Source organism: Dreissena polymorpha, chromosome 2, assembly GCF_020536995.1.
Source record: "Dreissena polymorpha isolate Duluth1 chromosome 2, UMN_Dpol_1.0, whole genome shotgun sequence".
NCBI classification, from domain to species: domain Eukaryota; kingdom Metazoa; phylum Mollusca; class Bivalvia; order Myida; family Dreissenidae; genus Dreissena; species Dreissena polymorpha.
In genome coordinates, this window is record NC_068356.1 from 123,006,112 (window position 1) to 123,033,991 (window position 27,880).

The 27,880-nt window shown below is 34.2% G+C and overlaps 2 protein-coding genes across 2 annotated transcripts in view; one reads left to right on the top strand and one right to left on the bottom strand.

The window, feature by feature from the left end:
• LOC127868835 (vesicle transport through interaction with t-SNAREs homolog 1A-like) lies at positions 1–12,026 on the bottom strand. The gene is made up of 8 exons (XM_052410920.1): positions 11,861–12,026; positions 9,444–9,502; positions 8,910–9,020; positions 5,275–5,346; positions 4,860–4,944; positions 4,448–4,518; positions 3,014–3,075; positions 1–2,221 (listed from the first exon to the last, which is right to left on the bottom strand). Exons 1-8 carry the CDS (start codon positions 11,952–11,954, stop codon positions 2,125–2,127), a joined length of 651 nt encoding a protein of 216 aa, XP_052266880.1. The 5' UTR covers positions 11,955–12,026; the 3' UTR covers positions 1–2,124.
• LOC127868837 (60S ribosomal protein L34-like) overlaps positions 12,011–27,880 on the top strand; it is a 27,995-nt gene continuing 12,125 nt past the window's right edge. The window contains exons 1-4 of the mRNA XM_052410922.1: positions 12,011–12,092; positions 12,632–12,696; positions 15,915–15,928; positions 18,221–18,303. Of these exons, the coding sequence (XP_052266882.1) occupies positions 12,632–12,696; positions 15,915–15,928; positions 18,221–18,303 (162 nt within the window). The 5' untranslated portion in view covers positions 12,011–12,092. The remainder of the gene's footprint in view (positions 12,093–12,631; positions 12,697–15,914; positions 15,929–18,220; positions 18,304–27,880) is intronic.

A 27,880-nucleotide genomic window follows, 5' to 3' on the forward strand; every position in this document is an offset into this window, starting at 1 on the left:
TATATTCTATTCCGATGTTTATTCTTTTATCAGCCACATGTGAATACAACATCAATAAGATGTACATCTAATACTGTATCAACATGTAATGTATGTACACTAGTTATGCATTTGTTTACAAATTAATTCATTTGTGACGAGCACTATAACCACAAAACTGCTATAACTCTGACATATTGGCCTACAGAAAACAATTGTTTGTGTTATTAATACTTAAATACAACAGACTTCTCAAAAACAAGACTGACTATTAACAACATGCCCAGCACAGCACAACAGTGTAAACATTAATGAACCTCTGAAGAAATACATATATGGCAACAATAAAAATGTAGAACAGACAGCGATAAATTAAAACACTTTAACATACTTCTTTATATGTGTAAGACTTAGCTCTAGGCAAATACGTCATTGCAAACATCTGAATCAGCTTAAAATACAAACAGTATTGGGAGAATACTAGGTTAGAGTTGAGGTGAAGTATATTTAGCAAATCTTAGAAAGCCTAAACCATGAGCAAAATGGTTTACGTGCTGTTACTGGCGTTCAACTTATCTGGATTCAACACATTTGTCGTTTTCTATGAAAGGGACCTTTACAAAGACTTTGGCATGTATTGAAGTTGTCATGAAATGCTTTATATTGATAAATGTAAACATTGGATCTAAAAAGCTCTAGTAAAAATAAGAATAAATTACAGAAAGAAAAAAAAGTAACCCTCAACTGGGCTCGAACCACTGACCCCTGAAGTAAAAGTCTAACTCTTTGACCACTCGGTCATCTTTATATACTTTATATAAGCAATCCTCATATTGCCATAAAATATAACAACAACAACAGAACTCTCCAAACTATTCAATCCTTTCGCGTTGCATCGCTGTATAATTTTTCAGGTTTTTAAATCGTCAAAAGATGCATATAATGGATATTTTAGAGCTTAATAAATGTTAAGTACCGGTATTACTGTTTCCTTACAAATATTATAACTACAACGAAAATTTGCGAATCTGAAACTATTTTTTTTACAATTTTGTCAATTTACCAAAAACGTGAAAAGGCCTCTTTCATCAAATCATGTTCTCATTTCTATGTCTATCTTTCGAAAAAAACAACAACAGAAAAAATGACTAAAAAATACACTTTTTAAATTTTGTCAATTTACCAAAAATTTGAAAAGGCCCCTTTAATCCAATCATGTTCTAATTTCTAATGTCTATGTTTCAAAAACAACAACAGAAAAATTACTAAAAAATACACTTCACATAAAATGACGTCATATTAATAATCAATAGGACACCACTATACTTTAACTGTTAGAGGTCAATACACCACATTTATCAACAGATAATATTTTATGATGCTTGAAATAATGATATACATTAAAATAAATAATCACTTACATCAGACTATATCATTAAATGCCCAATTCCAATTATCACACTATTTCCTACCATATGATAAAATAATAATTACTTTTAATATACATTGACTTCATATCAATTTTATTTAAAAAATATTTTAATTATTTGACATTGTTGAACATAATAATACAATATTTAATGTGTTCATTAAAAGTTTTTTGTTAAGGTAGGGTTGCTTATGTGACTCCGAAATGGAACCATATATACTTACTCCATAAACCACAAAGGGTACCTGTTGAAGAACTTATAGCATGCTGATTCATGTCGAACACCTTATATAATTATACCAATTCAGTTATCTCCAGGGTAAGCTGAATATTGTTAGATTTATTTATTCCATAAGCTAGTAACAACTTAATAATCTACTAGAAATGAATGCCCCTCCCCCATTCCATCTAAATCCATCTAAATCCTTAACTCCAATAATTTCGAGAAAATGAGCCCAAAAAAAAATTTACATGCCTGTTATTATTTCTGTGTCATCAGTCTAGTGTCATCAGTCTAGTGTCAATATACTTTCTCGTTAGGTGCAACACAGAGTGACAGATGGACGGATGAACAGACATGGGCAAATCTAAAAGCCCCAACCCAACCCCTCGCAAATGGGGAATAAAAATGCAATTCACCATTGTGTTTAAGGAAATACATTTAATTGAGAGAGTATCTTGTACAAAGTATAAATTATAATTTCCCGGCGGTTGCATCATCTCTTGGGTCGTGCGATGAAGTAGATCGCCATGACGATGACAAACAAGATGATGAATATCACGAACACCAGTAGCACTTTGTTTTGTATTATCCTGAAAATGGAACCAAATGTCATTGTTGAAAACTTTGACATTCACGATAAAATAATTTGTGGTTATGATTATTAAATATACAAAATATAAAAAATGTAGATACAAGTAAAATTAGCAGAAAATTTAAATAGTATTTTATTCCTCTGTAAAATACTATTAACGCTCATTGGGTCATTGTTGATCTGAAATGGCTTGAAGTCATCCTGGGGTGACTAGAAGCCGATTCATGTCACCCTGGGGTGACTTCAATCCGATTCTAGTCACCCGGTCGGCTTGAAGTCACCACAGGGTGACATGAATCTGCTTGAAGTCACCCTAGGGTGACAAGAATCGGCTTCTAGTCACCCCAGGGTGACTTGTGGGCCATTTTAGGTCGACAATGACCCAATGAGCACTAAAAACTGAATATTTGGTACACTGAAAATGAACAACTTTCCTATGACTACTTGCTCAACATGAGGTTACCTTTTTGTAGGTATATTTAAATATTGTAATGATTTCATCAATTGTAAATTTTTATAATATAAGGTGATGTATCAGTTAATTTAAGGTATTTTTTCAGATCAATATTAATCTCAAGTCTCAAGCCAGACTGGTACCATCCAATATATACTTTAGATAAAGGTAAGGCATACAAGGTAACTTGTTTTATGGTATTGTATTGCAAAAAAATCTACACTTCCTTTTGGTTAAATTAATTTTAATGCTTGCGATTGTGTATAAATTGCACCAAGCTTTGCATCGCAGAATTAAAATAAAGTTTTAATAACTCTGACTTCTGGTAGTAATTACCGTTTCATCATCCCAGAAAGAACACGAGAACTCTTGCCCAGGGCGGTATTAGTTTCTTCCAACTGAAAATCAATATCAATTCAACAATCAGCTTACTTAGTCACCACAAAAAAAAACATATTGAATTCGAACAATAACAAAAAAATCATCGTATTGCGTTAACAGTTCAAATTGAAGCAACAACAACAATAATTATCTTATTGTGTAAATGGTTAACATTTCACAACAATAAACCATTTGATAGCCCGTTCTCATTCAATATAAAAAAAACACAATCATTTCATTCATGTATTACCAGTTTACATGAAAACTAGAAATATGTACCAGACAGGGATGACCCTATATTTGGACATTGAGAAATCCACTTTAGACTGCAGTCAATATTCCTTCAATTACAATCGTCTACACATTCTCGATAAGTTAGAAAAGTTGTACACATACAATTTTGGACTTGTACATATATTTTTTATTGAAAAAAAGCACAGTCAAAGGGCAATAACTGATTGCATGATCATCTACCCACTATGCTGATTCAACTGTGAAAGTTGGAGTGATATGCATCAAGTATTTAAGGTGGGTATGGAAACATGCAATATGATACTATATATTCCATAGTGAAAAAAACAGACAAATGGCCAAAATTTTGCTAAAACTTTTCGCAGCCAAAATTCAATTATTTTCAATCATCTATACATTAAGATCATGCAACTTTAAGAGTTTGTGCAAGATTAACATAATTGTTAAGGAGGAGTAAAAGGTGATTGAACTGTGAAAGATTGAGACTGTGAGACAGATCCAAACAGATATTAAAGAGGAGCTTTAAACACAAGCTTCGGGCTACTTTATATTCTATGTTAAAAAAAGGTAGAGGTCCATAATTCTGCCCAAAGTCATCCCAGCTGAAAATCCTTTCTTACATATCATCTAGACATTTAAGTCAAGTAACTGTGACATGAGTACCTGGTAGTTAAAGAAGAGTTAAATACACAAGCTTAAGGACGTACAGGCAGAAGATGAAAAATAACAGTGGCATGGTTTATATCATTATTAAATCCATGGCCATTAAACAATATTTATGTTTGTCATTGACCTAATAACTTCTTGCCTTATTACCAACAATGGATTTTGTTTAACGATTAAAATAAAAATATTTAAATGGAATATCTTTTTTAAATCCGTTTAAGACACTAAAAGATAGAATGAAATAATGTCTGTGTTATTTTATGATATCACTCAACAACAGTAAGTATATTTAAGACTTTCATACCAAAAATGACCATATACATTCCAAGATCTCTGTAAAATTGAGATGTTAGATTTCAAAAGCACAGTCAAAAACAAAATTGTTGTGATTTTTTTACATATATCAATATCAAGAACTTTGTGTAAGGAAATAAGATATAAGAATGTTAAGACATAAAAACAACAACCCACCCTATTTCTAGATCTCTGTATAGTTTCCCTCTGGTCTGAAAGATCATTCAAGATCTGTGCACCCATTTGCTCTGAAAAAGAATCAAATGCTACAACAAAGCTCAGTTTTTTAAGGGTTTCTTAACATCTGTAAATAAATTTGTCTAAAACTAGAACATTATAAAAAATATACATACAATGCTTTTATGCAGTGAAACAGCAAAGCACATGGGGGTATATGAGGATGCCAATTAATTTTAAGAATACAGTTTCGGAACAATAAACAATGACATTTAATGGAACATATATATCAATCAAACATATTTTCAAATGACCAGTCTTGTTTCTTCCATCTAAGTCTTTTTTATTCTTAATTATCAGAATATACCGTTACTGTGAACTCTGGGCCCTGCATAACATACAGATGGTCTACCTGTTTCCAGAATAACTCTGTAGCCATCCTGCAGCCGCCTGGAACCCCGTTCTAACGTCTCTGTGTTGTCTAGCAGCCTGGTCCTCTACAAACAAGATAACAAGAGATGCTTGAAAAACATTTCAATCCCATCCACACTGAAAGCAATCTAAAGATAAACTTTGGGTGAGAAAGGATGGAAAATATGGACACAGAAAGCGGAAGCTGATAAAGGGCCACTTTTGAACTTGTAGATCAGATCTACATATTAAGATCAGATGTAAATTGTTGGTCAAAGAGAAACAACACAGAAGTTGTCTACCTACGAACACCCATCTAGAAACATATAGAACATATGAAATATATACTACTTTCTCTGATAGGGGAGCACAATTACAGAATTTTTTTAAATTATATTTTATTTTTCACAACTCACCTGGTCTTCTGAATCATTCACCTCTTCACCCAGCAGTTCTTCTCTTGCATTCAACCCAAGCTTAGCTCGTTTCTGAAAGGAAGAATTACCTAATGACAAAGTACAATATGTGATCTTACCTAAAATTACATGTAATAAACGGTTGTTATAGTGTTTTTTGTTTTTATTTGTTTTATTTTTAAATATTATTCAATTGTTGAATTTTTAACTCTGTCATGATATTCCAACAAAATAAGGTACCTGGTAATCAAGGATATTTGTTGAATTCAGTATATCGGTAATGATATCATCATTACATGAGGGATCATATAAAACATAATGTTCTTTTTATCTGATGATCTTGTACAATGAAATGCCCAAGATTTGATTGAGAGCCATAAGTTTTTGTGTGTTGTGATGTCTAAAAGATTGATAAAAAAAATGTGGCTGACTTCTAAAGTTTGAAAAAAGTACTATAGTTTTTGCAAAATTGTGAATTCATATCCTTATTTTTCTGATTGTTCTTATTTGTTTTCTATAATTAATCAGGTCGAATTCTTCAACAAGGATGATGGTAAGAATTGTTTAAAAAAGAGGGCCTGAAAGGCTCGAAGTCACTCACCTGAGATAAGATGATATTATTGGGACAAATTTTCTGACCAAGTTTCACGAAGATTGGAAAATACACTTCAACACCGTTATTTCGAAGTCGTCGGGACCGTAAAAAAAACTTCGGATTAACGATTATTCGAAATAAACATTTGACAGAAGACTTCTTTCTCTGTACAAATAAAACGTTGTGGAATCCGCATGGTTCGATTACACGCTAATATTTATAATGGTTTTACTTAAAAACGTAAACTAGTCAGATAGCAATAGATTTCTATTTGTAACAAACGGAGGAATAAAACGATTCTTTTTCTTCTTCTTTTATTTTTCTCTAATTACAGAACATATAAAATACCATGAACAGCACACATTATAATACATGTAAATACATATATGTACATTTTCGGAAATGAATAAACTTTTTTTTAATAAGACGCGATGTCTCTCTGAACATCATCGTTAGCAGCACTAAACTGGACGCATGTAACATATTTCTCCAATTTGTCAAGGACATTCAACAATTCACTTCCGCCCGTGTTTTGCTCGCAGAACTGCCTTACGTCGTTGATGCGATCATACATTGATTGGATATCATGTTTATTCTTGTGTTGTCGGCCTCGTCATCGTCGCTGAATTCATCTTTTAAGTACTGCGTCCGCTGATCGCTGGCCGATTAAGTCGCAGAAGACAAAGGTGTAATTATCGGTTTTTGACGTGCAAAGCGCAGACGACAAAGGTGTGAAATTACGCTGAGTGTTTTGCAGTTTTGACTTCGGATTAAAGATTGATAATTAGGTGCGAATGAGGTGTTGGGACCGACAGAATCACTTCGAATTAACGATTTCTTCGGTTTAACGAAGTTCGGATTAACAATGAAATTTTACATTAAACAAAGAAGAACCAAAATCGGGACCCGGAAAATACTTCGAAATAACGGTGACTTCGGATTATCGGTGTTCGAAATAACGGTGTTGAAGTGTAAATGTGGCCTCTAGAGTGTTAACAAGGTTTTACTGTAGCCATATAAGGAAAATGCCCCGCCCCCTGGCAGCCATGTTTTTCAACCAACCGGCATCAATTTTTAACTCTTCCAAGATATAATCGGGATGAATCTTCTGACCAAGTTTCATGAAGATCAGACAGTAAGCAAACATAATTATTTTCGAACTCATCCAAGATATCATTGAGACCAATCTTCTGACCAAATTTCATGAAGATTGGACAATAAATGTGGCCTCTTGAGTGTTAACAAGGTTTTACTATAATAGCCATATATAGCCATATAAGGAAAAATGCCCCGCCCCTTGTGGCCATGTTTTTAAAGCAACCAAAACCATTTTCGAACTCATCCAAGATATCATTGGGACAAATCTTCGGACCAAGTTTCATGATGATCGGAAAATAAATGTGACCTCTAGAGTGTTAACAAGGTTTTACTATAGCCATATAAGGAAAATAGCCCCGCCCCCTGGCAGCCATGTTTTTTAACCAACCAGCATCATTTTTTAACACGTCTAAGATATTATTGGAATGAATCTTCTGACCGAGTTTCATGAAGATCAGACAATAAATGTGGCCTCTAGAGTGTTAAACAAGATTTTACTCTAGCCATATAAAGCCATATAAGGAAAAATGCCCTGCCCCTTAGCAGCCATGTTTTTCAAGCAAAGGTTACCATTTTTGAACTCATTTAAGCAATCAGTGAGACAAATCTTCTGAGCAAGTTTCATGAAGATCGGAAAATAAATGTGGCCTCTAAAGTGTTAACAAGGTTTTACTATAGCCATATGAGAAAAAATGCCCTGCCCCCTGGCGGCCATGTTTTTCAACCAACCAGCATCATTTTCGAACTCGTCCAGGATATTATTGGGATGAATCTTCTGACCAAGTTTCATGAAGATGGACAATAAATGTGGCCTCTAGAGTGTAAACAAGATTTTACTATAGCCATATAAGGAAATATGCCCCGCCCCTTGGCAGCCATGTTTTTTCAAGCAAAGGTTGCCATTTTTGAACTCATGCAAGATATCAGTGGGACAAATTTTCTGAGCAAGTTTCATGAAGATCTGAAAATAAATGTGGCCTCTAGAGTGTTAACAAGGTTTTACTATAGCCATAAAAGGAAAAATGCCCTGCCCTCTCGCGGCCATGTTTTTCAATCAACCAAAATCATTTTCGAACTCGTCCAAGATATTATTGGGATGAATCTTCTGACCAAGTTTTATGAAGATCAGACAATAACTGTGGCCTCTAGAGTGTTAACAAGATTTTACTATAGCCATATAAGGAAAAATGCCCCACCCCTTGGCAGCCATGTTTTTCAAGCAAACGTAACCATTTTCTAACTCATCCAAGATATCATTGAATACAATCTTTTGACCAAATTTCATGAAGATTGGACAATAAATGTGGCCTCTAGAGAGTTAACAAGGCAAATGTTGACGCCGCACAACGGATGACGGACAAAAAAGCGATCACAAAAGCTCACCATGAGCACGTTGTGCTCAGGTGAGCTAAAAATTCAACAATAGTCCCCCAAAAATCCATATCATCTCACTTGAGCTAAAAAAAAATATTATGTAGTCATTCCCATGCAAAATCTCAATTCATCTAATGCATATGAGGAAACTAAAGCCAACCAGAATATTAAAATGGAATGTATTAATAATGTGACCAGGAGTGTCTGATCTGAATTTTCTTACATTATTATATAACGAATGTTATCAGCAATCAGTTAAGAGTGTTAACACTGAATCCCTATAGTATTAGTTAGACTGTTAGTAACTGATGGTGTACGGGACATACATCCTCAGTAATTGCATACCATACGAGAGCGAGGTGATTATATCTCAACCGACTACATGATTGCTCGGGGTGTATGGAAAATACTCTGTATGGAAAATACAGCATTGGGCACGTGACCGCTCTTAGCCAATCGGATTAGGTCATTTTTGTAGGAGGTGAGATATATTTGACATTCAGGAAAATTAAACATATTACTGATGATAATTGATTAGTAAAATAAGAAAGTGATAGGTAAATCCAACCATGTCCGCCAACAGTTTCTTGTTCTCTGCCTTGTATGATGCCAGTCGTGTGCGATATTTCTGTTTGTCTTTAGCTGGCAGCTCTTTGATCTCCAACTCCATCTGTTCAAGCTAAAACAGAGACAAGAAATAAACATGAGCCCCACTTTCAGGAAATGGGGCTTAATGCATGGGCGTAAAGTCATCCCAAATTATCCTGTGTCTACTTAGTGGAAATCTTACATGTGTCTATGATAGATACATGTACATGTTATTTTACAAGTAGGAAGTTCATGCACCATTTTTTGAGTGGTCTGCAGGCTAATGCTTTATTCATTTAAATAATATTTGTTTTATTTTGGATAATATTAATTTTATTTTTGATAATATTCATTATAGCTAGGATAAAAATCAATTTGTTTCGGATACTTTATTTTTTATAACATTCATTTTATTTTGGAATATATTCATGTTATTTTCATAACCAAGTACAAAGATTGATTAAATTAATGCAGAGAGGAAGAAGTATCATAACTATTCCAACAATTTACAAACCAGCTCTGCAAGCTCGTCAAATAGTTTGTCTGCATGTCTGATATGCCCCTGCTTTTCAGCTGCAATGTAGAAAGTATAAATAAATGAGAAAGTTTTGTAAACAAAGCATATTAATTTCAACACAGTAACGACACAAAGGAATTGGGAATTTTATTGGCATTTTCATGAAATTGGGAAAATAAATTCATTAGCCTAAACTGAGCCTTTTTTTTCACACGAAAAGTCCACTGTTTAGGGAAATACTAAATTTGATATAACTCTTTATAATCATTCAAATTAAAAGAACAAAATCATATAATACTTTGTTAGATGTAATTGAATTAAAATTGAAATAAAATACGCATAAGACACTTCTTTCTAAAAAAAATTTTTTGGGGGGAAATTGGGAATTTTTTGCCACATTTTGGGGAAAAAGTATACTTTTTGGGATTGGGAACATAGCTGAATTTCGGCTATAAAATCGGGCCAAAAAACCCTGTATACTTACATAATTGTTTATTCTATTATTTTAATCACAGGGCTCGAAATTAACACTCGCACACTCGCAAAATGCGAGTGAAAAATACCGATTGCGAGTTAACTTTTAAGCCACTAGTATTTTTTTGCGAGTAAAGAAATAGTGAAAAAAAACACAAGTTATATTGCTAAATGCGCTCCACATCATGAACAATAAACCGTAGGTCAATTTATAGAATGTCCAAATACCCGTATGCGGAAGCACACACCTTGTATGTAGACTGGTATACTTATATTACAGATACGCGGATGGTATTGGTACAAAGAACGTGAAACAGTCTAATATTCGTTGTTGTTTTTTATTGAGTGCACCGGGATTGTCTCCCATATGGCCATCGCTTCCAGAAAGAGGTGTTAGTTGGTTACGGGGGATAGTGCAAGATACAGGAGACACCCCGTTCCAGAGGTGACCCTGGGTCTTTTTAGTGCCCGGTGTATAGCACCTAGTACACTGCACCTCGGTTTCACGTCTCATGCGAAAGACGAGTTAGTAGGTTAGGTGCAGCGGGGGATCGAACCAGCGATCTCTGGATTGTGAAGCAAGTGTGTTACCACTAGACCACCGATCCACTACATTCTACTATTCACAAGTGTTCATTTAACTTAAACAGACTAGTTGCGAAAAAATAACTAGTTTCTTTTTGCCCACAGACGGAAAAAACAATACGAAAGATAGAGCAAAGTTAACCGTTGAGTTAGGAAAAAAACAGAAAGTAAATCCTTCTATGAAAACACTAAAAATTGGGGAAAATAACTTAATATAAAACTAAAATTTGCAAGTATGTTTTTGATTTTGCGAGTTGTTATTAAAGCTGCTCGCAATGTTTTGCAAGTAGTAAAAAAAGTTAAATTCAAGCCCTGAACTAACACATACTATAAATAATAGCATAAACTGAATGAACAGGATTAGAATCTATCACAAACTATTTTATCACTATTGTTGCCCACACTTATTACTTCATTAGCTCTTGTACAGACAATATATATATGAGTTTTCTCAGGAAATCCAGGGACCCTGATAATATCCTTCCCTGACAATAAGCTTACAATAGTCAGGCTTTGGCGATATGCTTTTTTTAATATAATTTAGACCATTTCCCAACGTGTCTATTTCAACTCAGCCTGATATTTTTTCGAAAAGAAAGTTAATCCATAAAAATTCAGTGTTCCTTCTATATTCCATTTTATTTTCCTGCAACAATATCTACATATATGACACACAAACTCTAACATGTTACATAAACATGTGTTGAATATGTTGTCCCACAAAAACAAACAAGAGCTAGCATTTTGTATCTTGTTTAATCTATGTTTGCATAACACATCTAGCTTGAAATTTTGGCTCTTGCTGTAAAGTACATTGATTTTTGTGTGTTAACTTTATATTTTGAATATTTAACAAAATATGTGTTGATTTTGAGTGTTAATTGGCATTAAAAGGAAAATATTCTTTTCAAATTTATAATTAAGTCTAAATTATTTGTACAAATTAAATTTGTATTTTGATTATAGTACAAATATAGAGGTGAGAAAAAACCTTCCCTTGAATTCTGGGCTGAGTATAACCAGGCAGGGTAAGCATCGGGGCCATGTTGACCTGATACCTCTCATTCTCAATTAGTTTTTTATCTCTATTAATAATTATTCAAATTTTAATTGTCTCAACACAAATACACAAAATCAAGCTTTAATAAAATCGTCTCAGTTAAACAAAATTATATACATAATCTCAAAACAACAAGAAGAGGCCTTGCACAACAGTAAGATAAAACACGTTACCGTCGTATTAGTTTTGCGTAAGTCTATTCTCGTCCGAATTTTTTCTACATCCGGATTTGCATGCAAGTAAAGAAAAACTACCAGGCTCGAGAGTGAAGAAAAACAACGAAAATAAAATATACCCCCTAATGAATTTCCCAGTTTTCCAATCGTTACTGTTATTTCGGCGCTTAAATTTGAGTATTGTTGCTCATATGACTCGATTAACGTCGACATGATATTCTGTCACCAAGTACAGGAAGTTATTGTACAGCCTGGTTTCATTAATTATTTCGCTGCGTGACAGAGGCAGGGAAACAGGATGAAGGGAAGTAACCGCATGTAAACTTCCTTTTCCGTCAAAAAACAGCCAAGGTAGAAACATGAAATAAACAGGGTTTAAATCTGCATTGATCGGTCTCATTTTGATTCTTTTGTAAAGTAATTTAATGTCAAGTAGACGAATGGTGTTTGAAGAAGCCAAACGTACTGATAATAACGACAGAATTTACGAATAACCTTATGAAATTGAACATCGACTAATAACGATTTTGGGACTGCTGTTTTATTTGTATATTTTTGATTTGCCTTGTTGCTTTCCGGACAAGTTAATTGCAGTTATAAGATGTATGCTACTTAGTGTATTCTTAGTGTTTATAGTCGTTTACAAAAATGTTACATTTAGTGCTCTTACTACAAGCATTTTAATCTCCGAATCGGGCGTGCTATTATTGCGCTGGACTGGAGTGTTAGTTATTTATTTAATGTGCATGTCGATCATTTCCATTGCATCTGTTTATAAAAAAAGCAAAATGCATTCGTCACAGCATACTGCTATAACATGTCTTTTTTGCAAGATTAATCATTGAATTGCAGTTTTAGAATCTAAAATACGTGCAATAATTCTTTTTTAGATGGTTCAGCGACTGACATTCCGTCGCCGTCTGTCATACAACTCGAGCAGTAACCGCCGTACGGTGTAAGTAAATGTAGTTCTGGCTACCATAACTTTAAATGTCGCTTGTTATGATTTTTGACTGGCGCGACTTTATAGTTATGGACCAACCCCATTAGGAAAGTCAACCAGAAATTCCCGAAAAGTTGACAGTTAACAAAGACCGGTCCAAAACAGCTTTTATATGCAGTTATTGGCCCAAATCAACCACTTGATCGGAAAGATTAACATTTTTCACAATCAACTGATATATTCTCACAAATTACTATCTTAAACATTTAAAATTTATCTATTCTGCTCTTACATATCGAGAAAAACAGCGATGTGGCAGACTTTCTTGAAATTCAAATCTCCCGAGATTTCACGGTCATATGACGTTATTTCTATTTTTAGTAACATACCATCTGCTCAAGTGTTTTCAAATTCAGAATGACATTTCCCGGTATTTTAGATTATTCTGGCTTGTTTTGTAAACAAATTGTAGTGTAAATACAAACTCAAAGTAAATATTATTTAAAACTACCTGATTCACACTGAAATCAGTCTTATAATCCACCAGACGTAAGTTGTTTATCACAAATAATAGATTTCAGAAAACGAAAGTAATGTTTACAATTTCAGCAAATAATGTCAAGGTCGATCCGAAAGTATCCAAATGAAAACTCGTCACATGACAAAGCGACAATGGCGTCAAAATTGTGAATTTCAGACTGATGAGAGTTATTTTCGTATATTGTAAGATGTATTTGAAACATTTGAACCTTAAAATAATCCCCGATGCAGTATTTTATATTCATTCACCAATATTTGTAGAAATGTATCAAAGAAAATGAGCTTTCTTTGATTTATAGCGTGACATAAATATGTTATGACTCTGGTTGACTTTCGATACGGGGTTAGCTTCAGCGTACAGGTCTGTCAATACTATATAAACTGTACGCTGAAGTTTCTTTAGCTAAAGTAAATGGCGATGTTTGGTAACAACTTAAAGCACTTAAAAGAACAATATATTTAGTAAACATTACAACCTTCCACAATTATAGTTTACTCCCAAGGACAGGGTTCGACATTAACTTTTTTAACAGCAAGACCGTCGGACCAGCTCCTCTTAAAATGTACTAGCCCGAACCTGATGTTTACTAGACCATAAATGACATAGCAAATGAACACAATTGTGTCATGTAACTGTTTAATCAGGATTTATCAGTAATTCTAACACGGCACGCGACTTGTTTTCTATAGACAAAGAAGGAAATCAAGTGTGGGTTATTCTGCAATAACTTATGGGCGGAGCTTAATGTTTCGAAAATAGTTCCGAATAAATAAAGAAAATATTGCAGTAAAATGCACGTGCTAAAACCCGCTCTAAAAGAAATGAAATAAATGTAGCATGTATATAAATGTAATGAAACAATAAATTGTATATTTGGTGATAAGTGGCATAACCACGTCTACAAAGAATGTTATTTGTTAGGAAACGTTATTCAGAAAACATTTATAGAATGTCAGCTTTTCAGTAGCATCAATAAAGGTGACGTCATTAAGTTTCTACGATTGTTGTTTTCAATGAAAGTGACGTCATTTGCAAAATATTTATGAATGAAAATGACGTCATATGTTTGTACAATTAAATGACGTCACTAAATAGTGAACTTGGTACTAAGAAGGGCGGAGTATTGAAAAATATAGTTCACGTCCTAAAGCTTGAACCAAATCAATCAGAATCATGTTAGAATCGAAATAATATTTTTCTATGATGGTTTGTTGTCGAATAACCCACAGTAAGTTGTATAGATGCGTGTTATCAAATCACTCGTGCTTCGCACTCATGTGAATGCTCCCCGTTTATTTAAATATACTAGTTTTGTTTTAATGTAAATAACGGATACAAGAGTAATTTTACACATTAAAAGTAAAGGTTTTCACAGCAGTTATTTATAGTTATTTGAATCAGTATAGATTTTTTTAAATCTATGTACGACCAGTCGGACAAGTTAGCCCGCAGTTTTACTAGCCCGACCACCGATCTTACTAGACAATGTCTGTCGGACGTGCCTTAGTGTCGAACCCTGAAGGATCAAGTACAGATCACAGGGGCCAGTCAAAAAAATAAAAAATAAAAAAAAATAGTATATATAAGAAAAAGGAAAAGGGCACCAAAGCAATCCTACTACCGGACATGAATTCCAGGGCACTGCTACACAATTCATATGTTTATCAACAAAAACTCTGCACAGATTTACAGCAAAATAAATTTATCTTTCAAACGGTACCTCTTGTCATTCAATTCGACGAAATATTAAACTGTCCACATGGCCTCAAACACGAGAAATTGTCCAAAATTCGTCAATGTAGCTAAGCTTGTCCACTTGTGTTTACACTAGAGGAGTCCTGCTAGGCACGTAATAAGCGATTCCCGGATAAATTGTCTATGTTTCCATATAAAACACATCCAAGGAACACTATCCACGTCAATAATGAATAACTCACTTGGTCTCCAAATAATAGCCAAGAAATCAACTCATTTTCACACACAATAATTCTTGACGTCAAAAGCAACCATTTGCCGGTGTCAATGTCAATTGTTACCTTACCTTTGAACTTTTTACAATTTCAACCACTCAAGTGAGGCCATGTGGACAGTTTAATACTGTGTCGAATGGAATGACACTGGTACCGTTTGAAAGAAAATTTATTTTGCTGTAAATCTGTGCAGAGTTTTTGGTGATAAACATATGAATTGTGTAGCAGGACCTTGGAATTCATGTCCGGTAGTAGGATTGCGTTGGTGCCCTTTTTCTTATATATACTTTTTTTTTTTTTTGACTGGCCCCTGTGGTACAGATTGTACAATTTGATAGGTTGGCCGCAAAAGTTGTATCAAAAAATAATAATGTGTGACTGTCTTTATTATATTTGCAAATAAGATCACTCAATGAGTAAGTTTACTGTATTCTTAATTTTCTAAGATCCATCGCCTGAAGGTTTGAGTGGATTGATAGTTCCTTTTATGGCTCGTGTTTACATGCTTTTTGATATAGAAATCATCTTTTATATAATTACATGTTATCATTTAACAAAACCGATAAATTCCAGTTATCATGTCAAATGTATAAGGAAAACATCTAACTAAAAATTAATATTTGTATAATGGAATTAATCATACACATGTTAATATATTTGCATGTTGTTTTATTTTTCATATTATTTGCTGCTCCTTTCGTTGCTGATTAACAAAATAGATCAAAGACACCAGGTAAGGATATACAAAGTTCAGTTAAGCAAAACAAAAAGTAATAATTAAAAGCTATGAATGTATTGTAGAGTAGACAAAATTACTTAAGTTCTTTTAAATAAAAACACTTTAAAAACAGACAATGGTTACCCAGCACGGCAAAGGGCCAGGCTAATATTTGTTATTAGTCTGGTGGATGTTAAGTGCAACATATAATTCTGCTTATTTTATTTTGGGCATCAACATTATTTGAATGTTTCTAAACATTAGCAGAAATAACAAAATTTCAATACAACAAAACATGTGTAAAAACAGCACAGCAAAGGGCCTGGCTTATATGATTTGTCAGCCTGGTGGATGTTTAGTGCAATAGTAACTCCTGCTGGTGTATTATTGAGGCATCAAAGTTATTTGAAAGTTTTTAAACATGGGCAGAAATAACAATTACCTTTAAAAAAGGGTTTTAAAACTGCACAGCAAAGGGCCTGGCTTATATTATTTGTCAGCCTGGTGGATGTTAAGTGCAATATTAAATCCTGTTCGTGTATTATCGAGGCATCAGTCATTCGAATGTTTCTAAACATGGGCAGAAATAATAAAAATTCAATTTCAGTAAAAACGCATATTGAGTGTTTAAAAACAGCACAGCAAAGGGTAGTGCTGCAACAATACGCCAAAAAGCGTATTGCGATATATTGTCAGTTCAAAAACCCGTATTGCAATATATTGCAATATATTGCTTACTTGTACCAGAATTATAACTCGCCAATTACCCGATAATCCCGTATATTCCAGTTTTAAAGCAAATTCTGGTAAATGTTTACTATAAAAATGCTCAAGAACACTAACATTCGCCAATTTTCTTAAATATCAAATACATTTTGGCATTTGTTTCTATTTAAAGATGTGATGAAATAACTTCCAATCGGGCGTTTATTTTCCCACTGAACACGCGTAAATCGCCTGATGTGATGTTCCCGTTTTATACAACACAAATACACCCACACTTTCCACGCGACGTTCTACATGTCTGTATAATTTTCGTGCGCTTTTTATTGAGAACAAGAATAAAGCACTTTTTTTATTGTTGCTTTAGCATTATATTTCGGAAGAGTGTTTTTGGAATTCGGATTACAAATTTTATAATGCTCTTTTCAGAATCGAACGAGACATTTAGTTGTGCGTAATTAATTCAACAATAATTCGTTTAAAAGCATAGAATAAATAGAATAACAACGCTACTCTGTAAAATTGACTTTTTAGAATGCCATTTTTACGTAACAATTTATTTTTACAAAATACCGCTTTGTTTTGTTTACCTGGATATCATTATTTTGGATGGCTTTTCTGAACGAAATGTTGATGCATGTTTGTAAAATTTTCGTACCGGTATGACGAAAATCGTATCGCAATACAATATGCGTATTGCGATATATACCGATATACCGGTATATTGTTGCAGCGCTAGCAAAGGGCCTGGTTTATATTATTTGTCAGCCTGGTGGATGTTTAGTGCAATATTAAATCCTGTTTGTGTATTATAGTGGCATCAAAGTTATTTGAAGGTTTCTAGACATGTGTAGAAAAAAAAAACAATTTCAGATAAAACACATATTCAATTGAATTTTTAAAAACAGCACAGCAAAGGGCCTGGCTTATATTATTTGTCAGCCTGGTGGATGTTTAGTGCAATATTAAATCCTGTTCGTGTATTATTGAGGCATCAGTTATTAGAATGTTTCTAAACACTTACAGAAATAATAAAACTGGAATGTGATAAAACTGAAGTTTATAGTTATGTGGCAAAAAAGGGAAAATAATTAATTTAAACAATATAAAAACTGCACGGCAAAGGGCCTGGCTAACACTTGTTGTTAGCCTGGTGGATGTTTAGTGCAATATTAAATCCTGCTGATGTTTTATTGAGGCATCAAGCATGTTTGAGCGTCTTCACACATTAGCAGAACAGCAAGGCATTTTTTTACCTGTAGGACATAGAATCCTTGGTCCTCATCTAGTGAAAGTAGACCATATAATTTTGGATTTTTTTTATAAACATTTTCCTAATTCGCTCTTAAGACCATAATTTAAGCTGTTAGGCTATTTTTGCTATATCTGATTATTGTTGTAACAATAGCAGTTTAGCAGAAAGAAAAAAGGTATGCTGTAGTTAATGGAAAACAGCATTATTTTGAAGAAAAGTGTCATGGGGAAGAGGCTTTTAATTGGTTAAAGAATAAATGGTGAAAATGGTCATTAATTTACTTTATTAAAGCTTATTAGTTATAATTAAAATGATTTTGTTTTTTCTAGGTGGTAAACTTGTATACTTATACACAAAGAAGTTGGGAAGTGTTCCGAAATGTGGCGACTGTAAAGCTGTGAGGCTCCATGGTGTAAGTTGATCAGAAACATAAAGGTTCTATGAATTATATTTGTGCACTTCACAGGATTGTTTGTCCCTATTGCTGTGCAGTGTTTTTTTTATGGCAATTTCGGCCCCATTCCCCTTAAAAAAAGAGTATATATTTTCCCTAAATTTTGTAGAAAAAAATCCCCTCCAGAAGTAATAATTTTTATTTATTTTTTTTAAATAATTATCTAATGATAAATATATCTCAAATTTATTTCATAAACAACTAACAAAGTTAAATTAGTTTTTCACAATATAGTGGACTTTTAACATGAATTGCATTTTTTCCCAAAATCATGGCCAGGAAAAGGCCTGATGTATCTATAATCTATATTGTAACAATATTGGTTGATAAAAACATTCCAATTTGGTCAATTTTATTGATAGAAAATGCTCAAAATTGCCATTTTTTCGATTAAATAAATCCCAAAATAGCGAGCAAAACTGAGACTGCATGACGGCTGAACTGTCTGAAACTAATGTTGAAAAATCATTGACCTATATTGAAGAAAAAGGACAGAGACATTCATTTGTGAATATTAACATTCATACATACATTTGTATTCATATAATATATATCATTACATATAAATTTCCTCCTTTTCCTAAAAAAAGACGCGTTTTCCCCCTTTGGACGGGCCCCGCCACCATTCCCCTATAGGTGAAAAAAAACACTGCTGTGAAAATTGCTTCTTAAACGTTTGAAACGTAAGGAATCAAGGCAATTCACTTGAGTTAGCTTAGACCACTTAGTATATGGGTGAGGTCTGTGAGGGGTTTAACCTCTAGACCACAATAAGGACCCTTTTAAGGTAATAAAGTCACATGATGAAAAAACTTTCCCTCAGCTGAAGAACTGATGGAGACTTTATTTCTGATTTCTTTGCTTAAACCTTTTCAAAATTTTCATTATTACACTTAGTCACATGATGAAAAAACTTTCCCTCAGCTGAAAAACTGATGGAGACTTTATTTCTGATTTCTTTGTTTGAAACTTTTGATAATGAAAATAACTGTAAACATAGAAAATGTGGAAATCATTTTGTTGAATACTAAATTTTTAGCCGCTCAGACATTGTAAAAGATCAAAGGCCCGTCAGATATTGTGAATTAAATTGTCAAAAAGTCTGCAGTGAATAAAGTATTGCCCTCATTTTTGATCAAGTTTTTATAGATGAAAATATCTTATTTCTGTTGAACAGTAAAACGCTATGATGTCAGAGTTTTTTTCATTAAAAAATCGGGTCTGGTAATTTGCCCCATTCCCAATGGAAAAAGTAAAAAAATAATTGAAAATGGGAGCTCAAAATTCACAATTTGCAAAAAAGCCCAAAAAACTTTTTTATATACATTTCAATATTTTGTTCATCTCCCATCCATATAATATCAACCTAAGTAAATATAATACTGAAAACAGTTGTATTCTCAATTTTGAAGCATTTTTTAAGCAAAACAACAACACTCCCAATTTTAGTAAAAACGTCGCAAATTTTCTAAATCCAGAGGGACTCGGGCCCCATTCCCAAAATGGTGAAAAAACACCAGAGTGTTAAACTGACTTAAACAGATGCCAAATTGAGGCCATTGATATTTACAACTGGCTTGTAAATTATTGCTTTTTGTATGACATTTTGGCCTGTAAGTCTGGTGGTCTTTCACTATGTATTGAAGCTTAGAGCTTTTTTGCATTTCAGAGCTTTTTTGCTTTTAAGAGCTTACACTTTGATCTGGTGTATGATATCCTCTACAAGTGGCTCTTATAACTCTGACATGAGATTGCTTTGAATATTTTTTATTGATGATGAAGAATAACTTTCCCTCAGCTGATAACCTGATGGACGTGTTTTGTTCTGATAATGTTAATTCTATGAAATACTCTATGAGAATTATTGAATATTATTTGTCTTTCGAAATTTTCTTCAATTAAGCTCATTAATTTTGATCACAAAGTTTACAACACTACGAAGTTTTACATTTGCGGAGTATTGTACAATAGTAAATAAAATGGCAAGTTTTTTAAACATTTTAAACTAAGTGGTCTTACCAAAAAAACTGCTAGATATTGAATGTCAAGATATAAGGTGGTCATATTTTGAAGTAAAAATATTTGTACTGGTACTTAGATGTTTAAATGTCAAGAAGTCAGTAATCATATGTTGTGAACAATTAAGGCTTTAATTTTGGTGTGCATACTAATTTGGTCTAACAGTTAACACATACATCTGTCGGTATGAAATGATGATTGGAACTTGCCCTCTCTTAGATAAAATGCTGAGAGATGTGTCCTTACTCTGATCATGCAAATGTGACTAAATACAACTCCTTCTTTGTACATTTCTTTTCATTTCTTGTGTTATCCGATTGGTCCTTTTTAACCAGGTTTTCCGAAGGAAAAAACTGGTTATTAGATTGGCGAATGCGGGCGGGCTGGCTGGCTGGCGGGCGGAACAAGCTTGTCCGGGCCATAACTATGTCGTTCATTGTCAGATTTTAAAATCATTTGGCACATTTGTTCACCATCATTGGACGGTGTGTCGCGCGAAATAATTACGTCGATATCTCCAAGGTCAAGGTCACACTTTGAGTTCAAAGGTCAAAAATGGCCATAAATGAGCTTGTCCTGGCCATAACTATGTCATTCATTGTGAGATTTTAAAATCATTTGGCACATTTGTTCACCATCATGGGACGGTGTGTCGCACAAAAGAATCACGTCAATATCTCCAATGTCAAGGTCGCCACGACTAACAATAGATTTTTTTAAAAAACAAACTTACAAAGGCGGTTAATTTTGTTTGTTCATTTCAAAAGTTCAGTTTGAGTTTTCTCCCTTTATCAGATTTTTTTTTCACAATGAAAACCTGGTTTTGTGACAATTTTGTCCCTTGTCATTGGTTTAAACTATCACAATGCAAAAGGCTGAAGAGAGGTAAACTTATTTGTTTTAAATTTAAAATGGTTATTATGCCCCCCTTCGAAGAAGAGGGGGTATATTGCTTTGCTCATGTCGGTAGGGCGGTCGGTCCACCAGGTGGTTGTCAGACGATAACTCAAGAACGCTTGGGCCTAGGATCATGAAACTTCATAGGTACATTGATCATGACTTGCAGATGACCCCTATTGATTTTGAGGTAACTAGGTCAAAGGCCACGGTGACCCGAAATAGTAAAATGGTTTCTGGATGATAACTCAAGAATGCATACGCCTAGGATCATGAAACTTCATGGGTAGATTGATCATGACTTGCAGATGACCCCTATTGATTTTGAGGTCACTAGGTCAAAGTTCAAGGTCACTGTGACCCGAAATAGTAAAATGGTTTCCAGATGATAACTCAAGAACGCATACGCCTAGGATCATTAAACTTCATGGGTAGATTGATCATGACTCGCAGATGACCCCTATTGAGGTCACTAGGTCAAGGTCACGTTGACCCATAATAGTAAAAGATTTTCGAATGATAATTCAAGAACGCATATGTCTAGGATCATGAAACTTTATAGGTAGATTGATCATGACTCGCAGATGACCCCTATTGATTTTCAGGTCACTAGGTCAAAGGTCAAGGTCACGGTGACCCAAAATAGTAAAATGATTTTCGGATGATAACTCAAGAACGCATATGCCTAGGATCATGAAACTTCATAGGTGGATTGATCATGACTCGCAGATGACCCCTATTGATTTTGAGGTCACAAGGTCAAAGGTCACGGTGACCCGAAATAGTAAAATGATTTTCGGATGATAACTCATGAACGCTTTTGCCTAGGATCATGAAACTTCATAGGTACATTGATCGTGACTTGCAGATGACCCCTATTGATTTTGAGGTCACTAGGTCAAAGTTCAAGGTCACTGTGACCCGAAATAGTAAAATGGTTTCCAGATGATAACTCAAGAACGCATACGCCTAGGATCATTAAACTTCATGGGTAGATTGATCATGACTCGCAGATGACCCCTATTGAGGTCACTAGGTCAAGGTCACGTTGACCCATAATAGTAAAAGATTTTCGAATGATAATTCAAGAACGCATATGTCTAGGATCATGAAACTTTATAGGTAGATTGATCATGACTCGCAGATGACCCCTATTGATTTTCAGGTCACTAGGTCAAAGGTCAAGGTCACGGTGACCCAAAATAGTAAAATGATTTTCGGATGATAACTCAAGAACGCATATGCCTAGGATCATGAAACTTCATAGGTGGATTGATCATGACTCGCAGATGACCCCTATTGATTTTGAGGTCACAAGGTCAAAGGTCAAGGTCACGGTGACCCGAAATAGTAAAATGATTTTCGGATGATAACTCATGAACGCTTTTGCCTAGGATCATGAAACTTCATAGGTACATTGATCGTGACTTGCAGATGACCCCTATTGATTTTCAGGTCACTAGGTCAAAGGTCAAGGTCACAGTGCAGGGTTTTTTTTGGCCCGATTTTATAGCCGAAATTCGGCTATGTTCCCAATCCCAAAAAGTATACTTTTTTCCCAAAATGTGGAAAAAAATTCCCAATTTCCAAAAGAAAAAGAAAATAAAAATTTTTTTTTTTTTTTTAGAAAGAAGTCTAATGTGTATTTTATCTCAATTTCAATTCAATTACATCTTACAAAGTATTATATGATTTTGTTCTTTTAATTTGAATGATTATAAAGACTTATATCAAATTTAGTATTTCCCTAATCAGTGGACTTTTCATGTGGAAAAAAAGGCTAATGAATTTATTTTCCCAATTTCATGAAAATGCCGATAAAATTCCCAATTCCAAAGCCATGGGCTATCTTCCCAAAAAGTGGGAAAAAAACCCTGCAGTGACAAAAGTCGTATTCACACAATGGCTGCCAGTACAACGGACAGCCCATATGGGGGGCATGCATGTTTTACAAACAGCCCTTGTTAAGTTTGTATTATAAGGGTAAAACTTAATCTATTACCTACAGTTATAAATGAATTAATTAACATTAACATCAAAATGGTGCGTGAAAGTGATTTCCTGTGCAAGCCTGGCTTAAAAATGGGGATCATTTATCAAATATTGAAAACAGTGCATAGTTGTCAGATTAAACAAGGGTTTGTCAAAAGCGGAGTCAACTGTTGCAAACCTGGTTCAGTCAGGCAAGTCAGTGTTTTTTTCATTACAAATCGGGTCCGGTAACCAGACCCATTCCCAATGGAAAAAAGTATATATTTTTCCCAAATGGGAGCTAAAAATTCCCAATGGAACCAAAAAAAAAAAAAATATTTTTTTTATTTTATTTTTTTAGATCAATATTTTGTTTATCTCCTATCCATATAAGATCAACCTTAGTAAATATAATACTGGACGCATTTGTATCCTCAATTTTGAAGCATTTGTTAGCAAAACAACAACAACAATTTTAGTCAAAACGCCGCGAATTTTCCCAATCCAAAGAGACCCGGCCCCATTCCCAAAATGGTGAAAAAACACTGCAAGTGAAGTTGTCGTTCTGGAACCCTCAAGCCCGGCTTCAGTTATGAGTGTTAAGTTTAATGAATTGATTGTTTACTGTTCATAGCAACTGGCTTTTACAGGAAATAACTCGCCACTAATTTGTATGAATTTGAAAGTGTCAATATTTACTAATAAGCAGTGTAACGCAATAATAATGACTGACGTAAAGATGCCTTATAGTTTAGTAGTACCAAGCTTAACTTCCTGTATGTTTGATGATGATTGGAACTTGCCCTCTCTAAGTGACAATGCTGAGAGATGTATCCTAAATCTGAATAAATATGTGTAGACATTCTCAGTGCAGGTCTTTTCCTGGCGCATCTAAAGCAAAATGGAAATACAATTCCCAGTTTGAATTTTTATCAAATAAATAACTAATGACTATTATATCTGTATTTATTTCAAATACATAAACAAAGTATATAAATACATGTATAATTTAAATGAGTTAGTCTTATAATTTTAATTATTATGCCCCCCTTTGAAGAAGAGGGGGTATATTGTTTTGCTCATGTTGGTAGGTCCGTCCGTCTGTCCACCAGATGGTTTCCGGATGATAACTCAAGAGCGCTTAGGCCAAGGATCATGAAACTCCATAGGTACATTGATCATGACTGGCAGATGACCCCTATTGATTTTCAGGTCACTAGGTCAAAGGTCAAGGTCTGAGTGACTCAAAATAGTAAAATGGTTTCCGGATAATAACTCAAGAATACTTACGCCTAGAATCATGAAACTTCATAGGTACATTGATCATGACTGGCAAATGATCCCTATTGATTTTCAGGTCACTAGGTCAAAGGTCAAGGTCACAGTGACTCGAAACAGTAAAATGGTTTCCGGATAACTCAAAAACGCTTACGCCTAGGATCATGAAACTTCATAGGTACATTGATCATGATTCGCAGATAACCCCTATTGATTTTCAGGTCACTCGGTCAAAGGTCAAGGTCACGATCACCCGAACTAGTAAAATGGTTTCCGGATGATAACTCGTGAACTCTTAGGCCTAGGATCATGAAACTTCATAGGTACATTGATCATAACTAGTAGATGACCCCTATTGATTTTCAGGTCACTAGGTTAAAGGTCAAGGACACGATGACCCAAACTAGTAAAATGGTTTCCGGATGATAACTCAAGAAAGCTTAGGCCTAGGATCATGAAACTTCATAGGTACATTGATCATGACTCGTTGATGACCCCTATTGATTTTCAGGTCACTAGGTCAAAGGTCAAGGTCACGGTGACCCGAAATAGTAAATTGGTTACCAGATGACAACTCAAGAACGCTTATGCCTAGGATCATGAAACTTCATAAGGTACATTGATCATGACTCGAAGATGACCCCTATTCATTTTCAGGTCACCAGGTCAAAGGTCAAGGTCGGGGTGACCTGAAATAGTTAAATGGTTTCTGGATAACTCAAGAACGCTTATGCCTAGGATCATGAAACTTCATAGGTACAATGATCATGACTCGCAGATGACCCCTATTGATCATTAGTTCAAAGGTCCAGGTCACGGTGACCTGAAATAGTAAAATGGTTTCTGGATGATAACTCAAGAACGCTTATGCCTAGGTTCATGAAACTTCATAGGTATATTAATCATGACTCGCAGATGACCCCTATTGATTATCATGTCACTAGGTCAAAGGTCAAGGTCACAGTGCCAAATAACCTATTCACACAATGGCTGTCAAGGTCACGGTGACTCAACTTAGAAAATGGTTTCTGGATGATAACTCAAGAATGCTTACGCCTATGATCATGAAACTTCATAGGTATATTGATCATGACTCGCATTGATCATGACATGAAATAATGATGAAACTTGACCAGGATGTTTGTCTGGACAATATCTAGGTCAAGTTTGATATTTAGTAAAGATTGAATGAACCGACTCCTCTCAGGTGAGCGAACTAGGGCCATCTTGGCCCTCTTGTTAGGACCAGAGTTAGTGTTCGTGTGTTGTTTGAATATATTTCGTTGCAGGAATTTAAAATGAACCGTTAAACTAAGTTAAGATTCACATCGTAGATGCATGATATACATGCTGGCGAATTCGACTCTACAGCCGTTTTCTATTTCAGAATTAAATATCTGGGGGGTTTTCGCATTTTTCGACACATGTTTTTCTGATCTTTTTTTGGTTTTTTTATTGAAAAATATATACAAGTTTTTGACACATTTTATATAAATTCATTAATATTTGTCAATCGTATAATCTCACTTTAAGAGTAATATTAAATTAGCTTTTCCCAAATCAGTGGACTTTCGCATGAACGAATTCCAAATAGCCATACTTAATAATTAAAATCAAAAGTGTTTCCAAAGTCTGCAGCTGCTAAATGGAAGTTGTATTTCATTACTATTATTTAGTGTTTTGTGATTAGGTTAAATTGGTTTTGCTTGATTGTAATTTACTATTGTAAAGTGCACAAGATGTACACAAAGTTATGATGATTGGAACTTGCCCTCTCTTACATACAATGCTGAGAGATGTGTCCTAAATCTGAAAAACTCCAGTAAACTCAAACTTCTGATAATCAAATGCTATTTAATTATTTCTTTAGATCCAAGGTGACAAAACATTTAAATTCTTATTATAATGCATTGGTTTTGTGGTGGAACTTGATTACTGCTGAGTAAGTTTCATGTAGTACAAATGATGATTGGAACTTGCCCTCTCTAAGTGACAATGCTGAGAGATGTGTCCTTAATCTGAAAAATGTATTATTGAACTAAACTTAAGGTAGCGCACCTCTAATGATTTCCCGCGATTTCTTCGAAGGTTGAAGAGTCTACTATTAGGTGCCGTAGCCTAGTGGTTAAGGCGATAGACTAGAAATCTTTTGGGATATTTCCGCGCAGGTTCGAATCCTGCCGACGACGTATATCTTTTTGCGACGCGTTTTATTTATTTTCTAACGTAATTTGATTTAATATGGCATATAAGCTATATTTATTGTTAAATATGTTGCAATTTTTATGCACATTCTTCAATTATTAAAATTTAAACAACGTTATGGCGAAATTGGGTGATTTACTGTTGAAAATACGAACCATGCATGTTGCATTTTTATTTTTATTTCAAAAAGTAAACGGTAAATCTGTCTAGTTCTTGGTATTTTTGCTGTATATAGTGTTTCTATAAAAACTAAGTTTAAAATATGACTTAAATGATACTATTTTGAATTTTATGACACTTTGTTTTTAACCGACCCAATTTTTACTTGGCTGAAATCACTAACATTTCATGGCGCTCTTCCATTGATAAAAATTTGTAAAAAATAAATGTCTGTAAAAGAATACTTATTTCACCTTGTTTAAACTTTAAACACTGTTACAGCATCTGTACACACCAACTGCATGCCCATATTTGGAAATTTGAATGAATTATGGAACTTTTATATACCCCAGGGGTGAAAATAAACTGGACAAAAGCCGAGCGTGGGGGTGGAAAGCCTACCTACAAATTTGCATGTAGTTCAGTGAAATGATGCTTATTAAGAAAATAATTAATTAGATTATATTTGGATATGTGCCCATTATAGGTGCGCTTCCTTAAGGCAACATAAAGTCCATATCTGCAACCCTAAGAAAACAAAACATAAACTCTTTGGTTACATGCATTACACATGATGATTGGAACTTGCCCTCTCTTAGTGACAATGCTGAGAGATGTGTTCTAAATCTGAACAAGAATCAATGAACTAAATTTAGGGCTACAAATGTTTATTGCTACATACATAAAAACACCATTATTTTGATATGGTAAGGCTTTGTTTACAGTACATGTCTTGTTGGGAACTTGCCCTCTCTGAAAATACTGAACAAAAAGGATGCCACATTTATTGCGCAATATTCATAAAAATTGCTCAAAACAAGGGTCAAATTAAATAAAAATCCTCTGAACACTCTTGTGCCACATTTCTGCCCAAATCTTCACGAAACTTGGTCAGAATATGTTTCAGAGTGATTCTCGACAGTCTTTGAAATTGACTTTGAACAATAATTTTACTTGCCCAAACTTGCATGAAAATTGACAAATTGCATTTATTTAGCCATTCATT

What these genes read in the sequence shown, in the direction of transcription:
- LOC127868835 (XM_052410920.1), bottom strand. Translation starts at nt 11,954, where the DNA reads ATGTCGACGTTAATCGAGTCATATGAGCAACAATACTCAAATTTAAGC. An exon ending in CAGAGTTATTCTGGAAACAG is followed by an intron (nt 4,519 to 4,859) that starts GTAGACCATCTG and finishes ATTCTTTTTCAG; the next exon opens with AGCAAATGGGTGCACAGATC. An exon ending in TACAGAGATCTAGAAATAGG is followed by an intron (nt 3,076 to 4,447) that starts GTGGGTTGTTGT and finishes ATTGATTTTCAG; the next exon opens with TTGGAAGAAACTAATACCGC.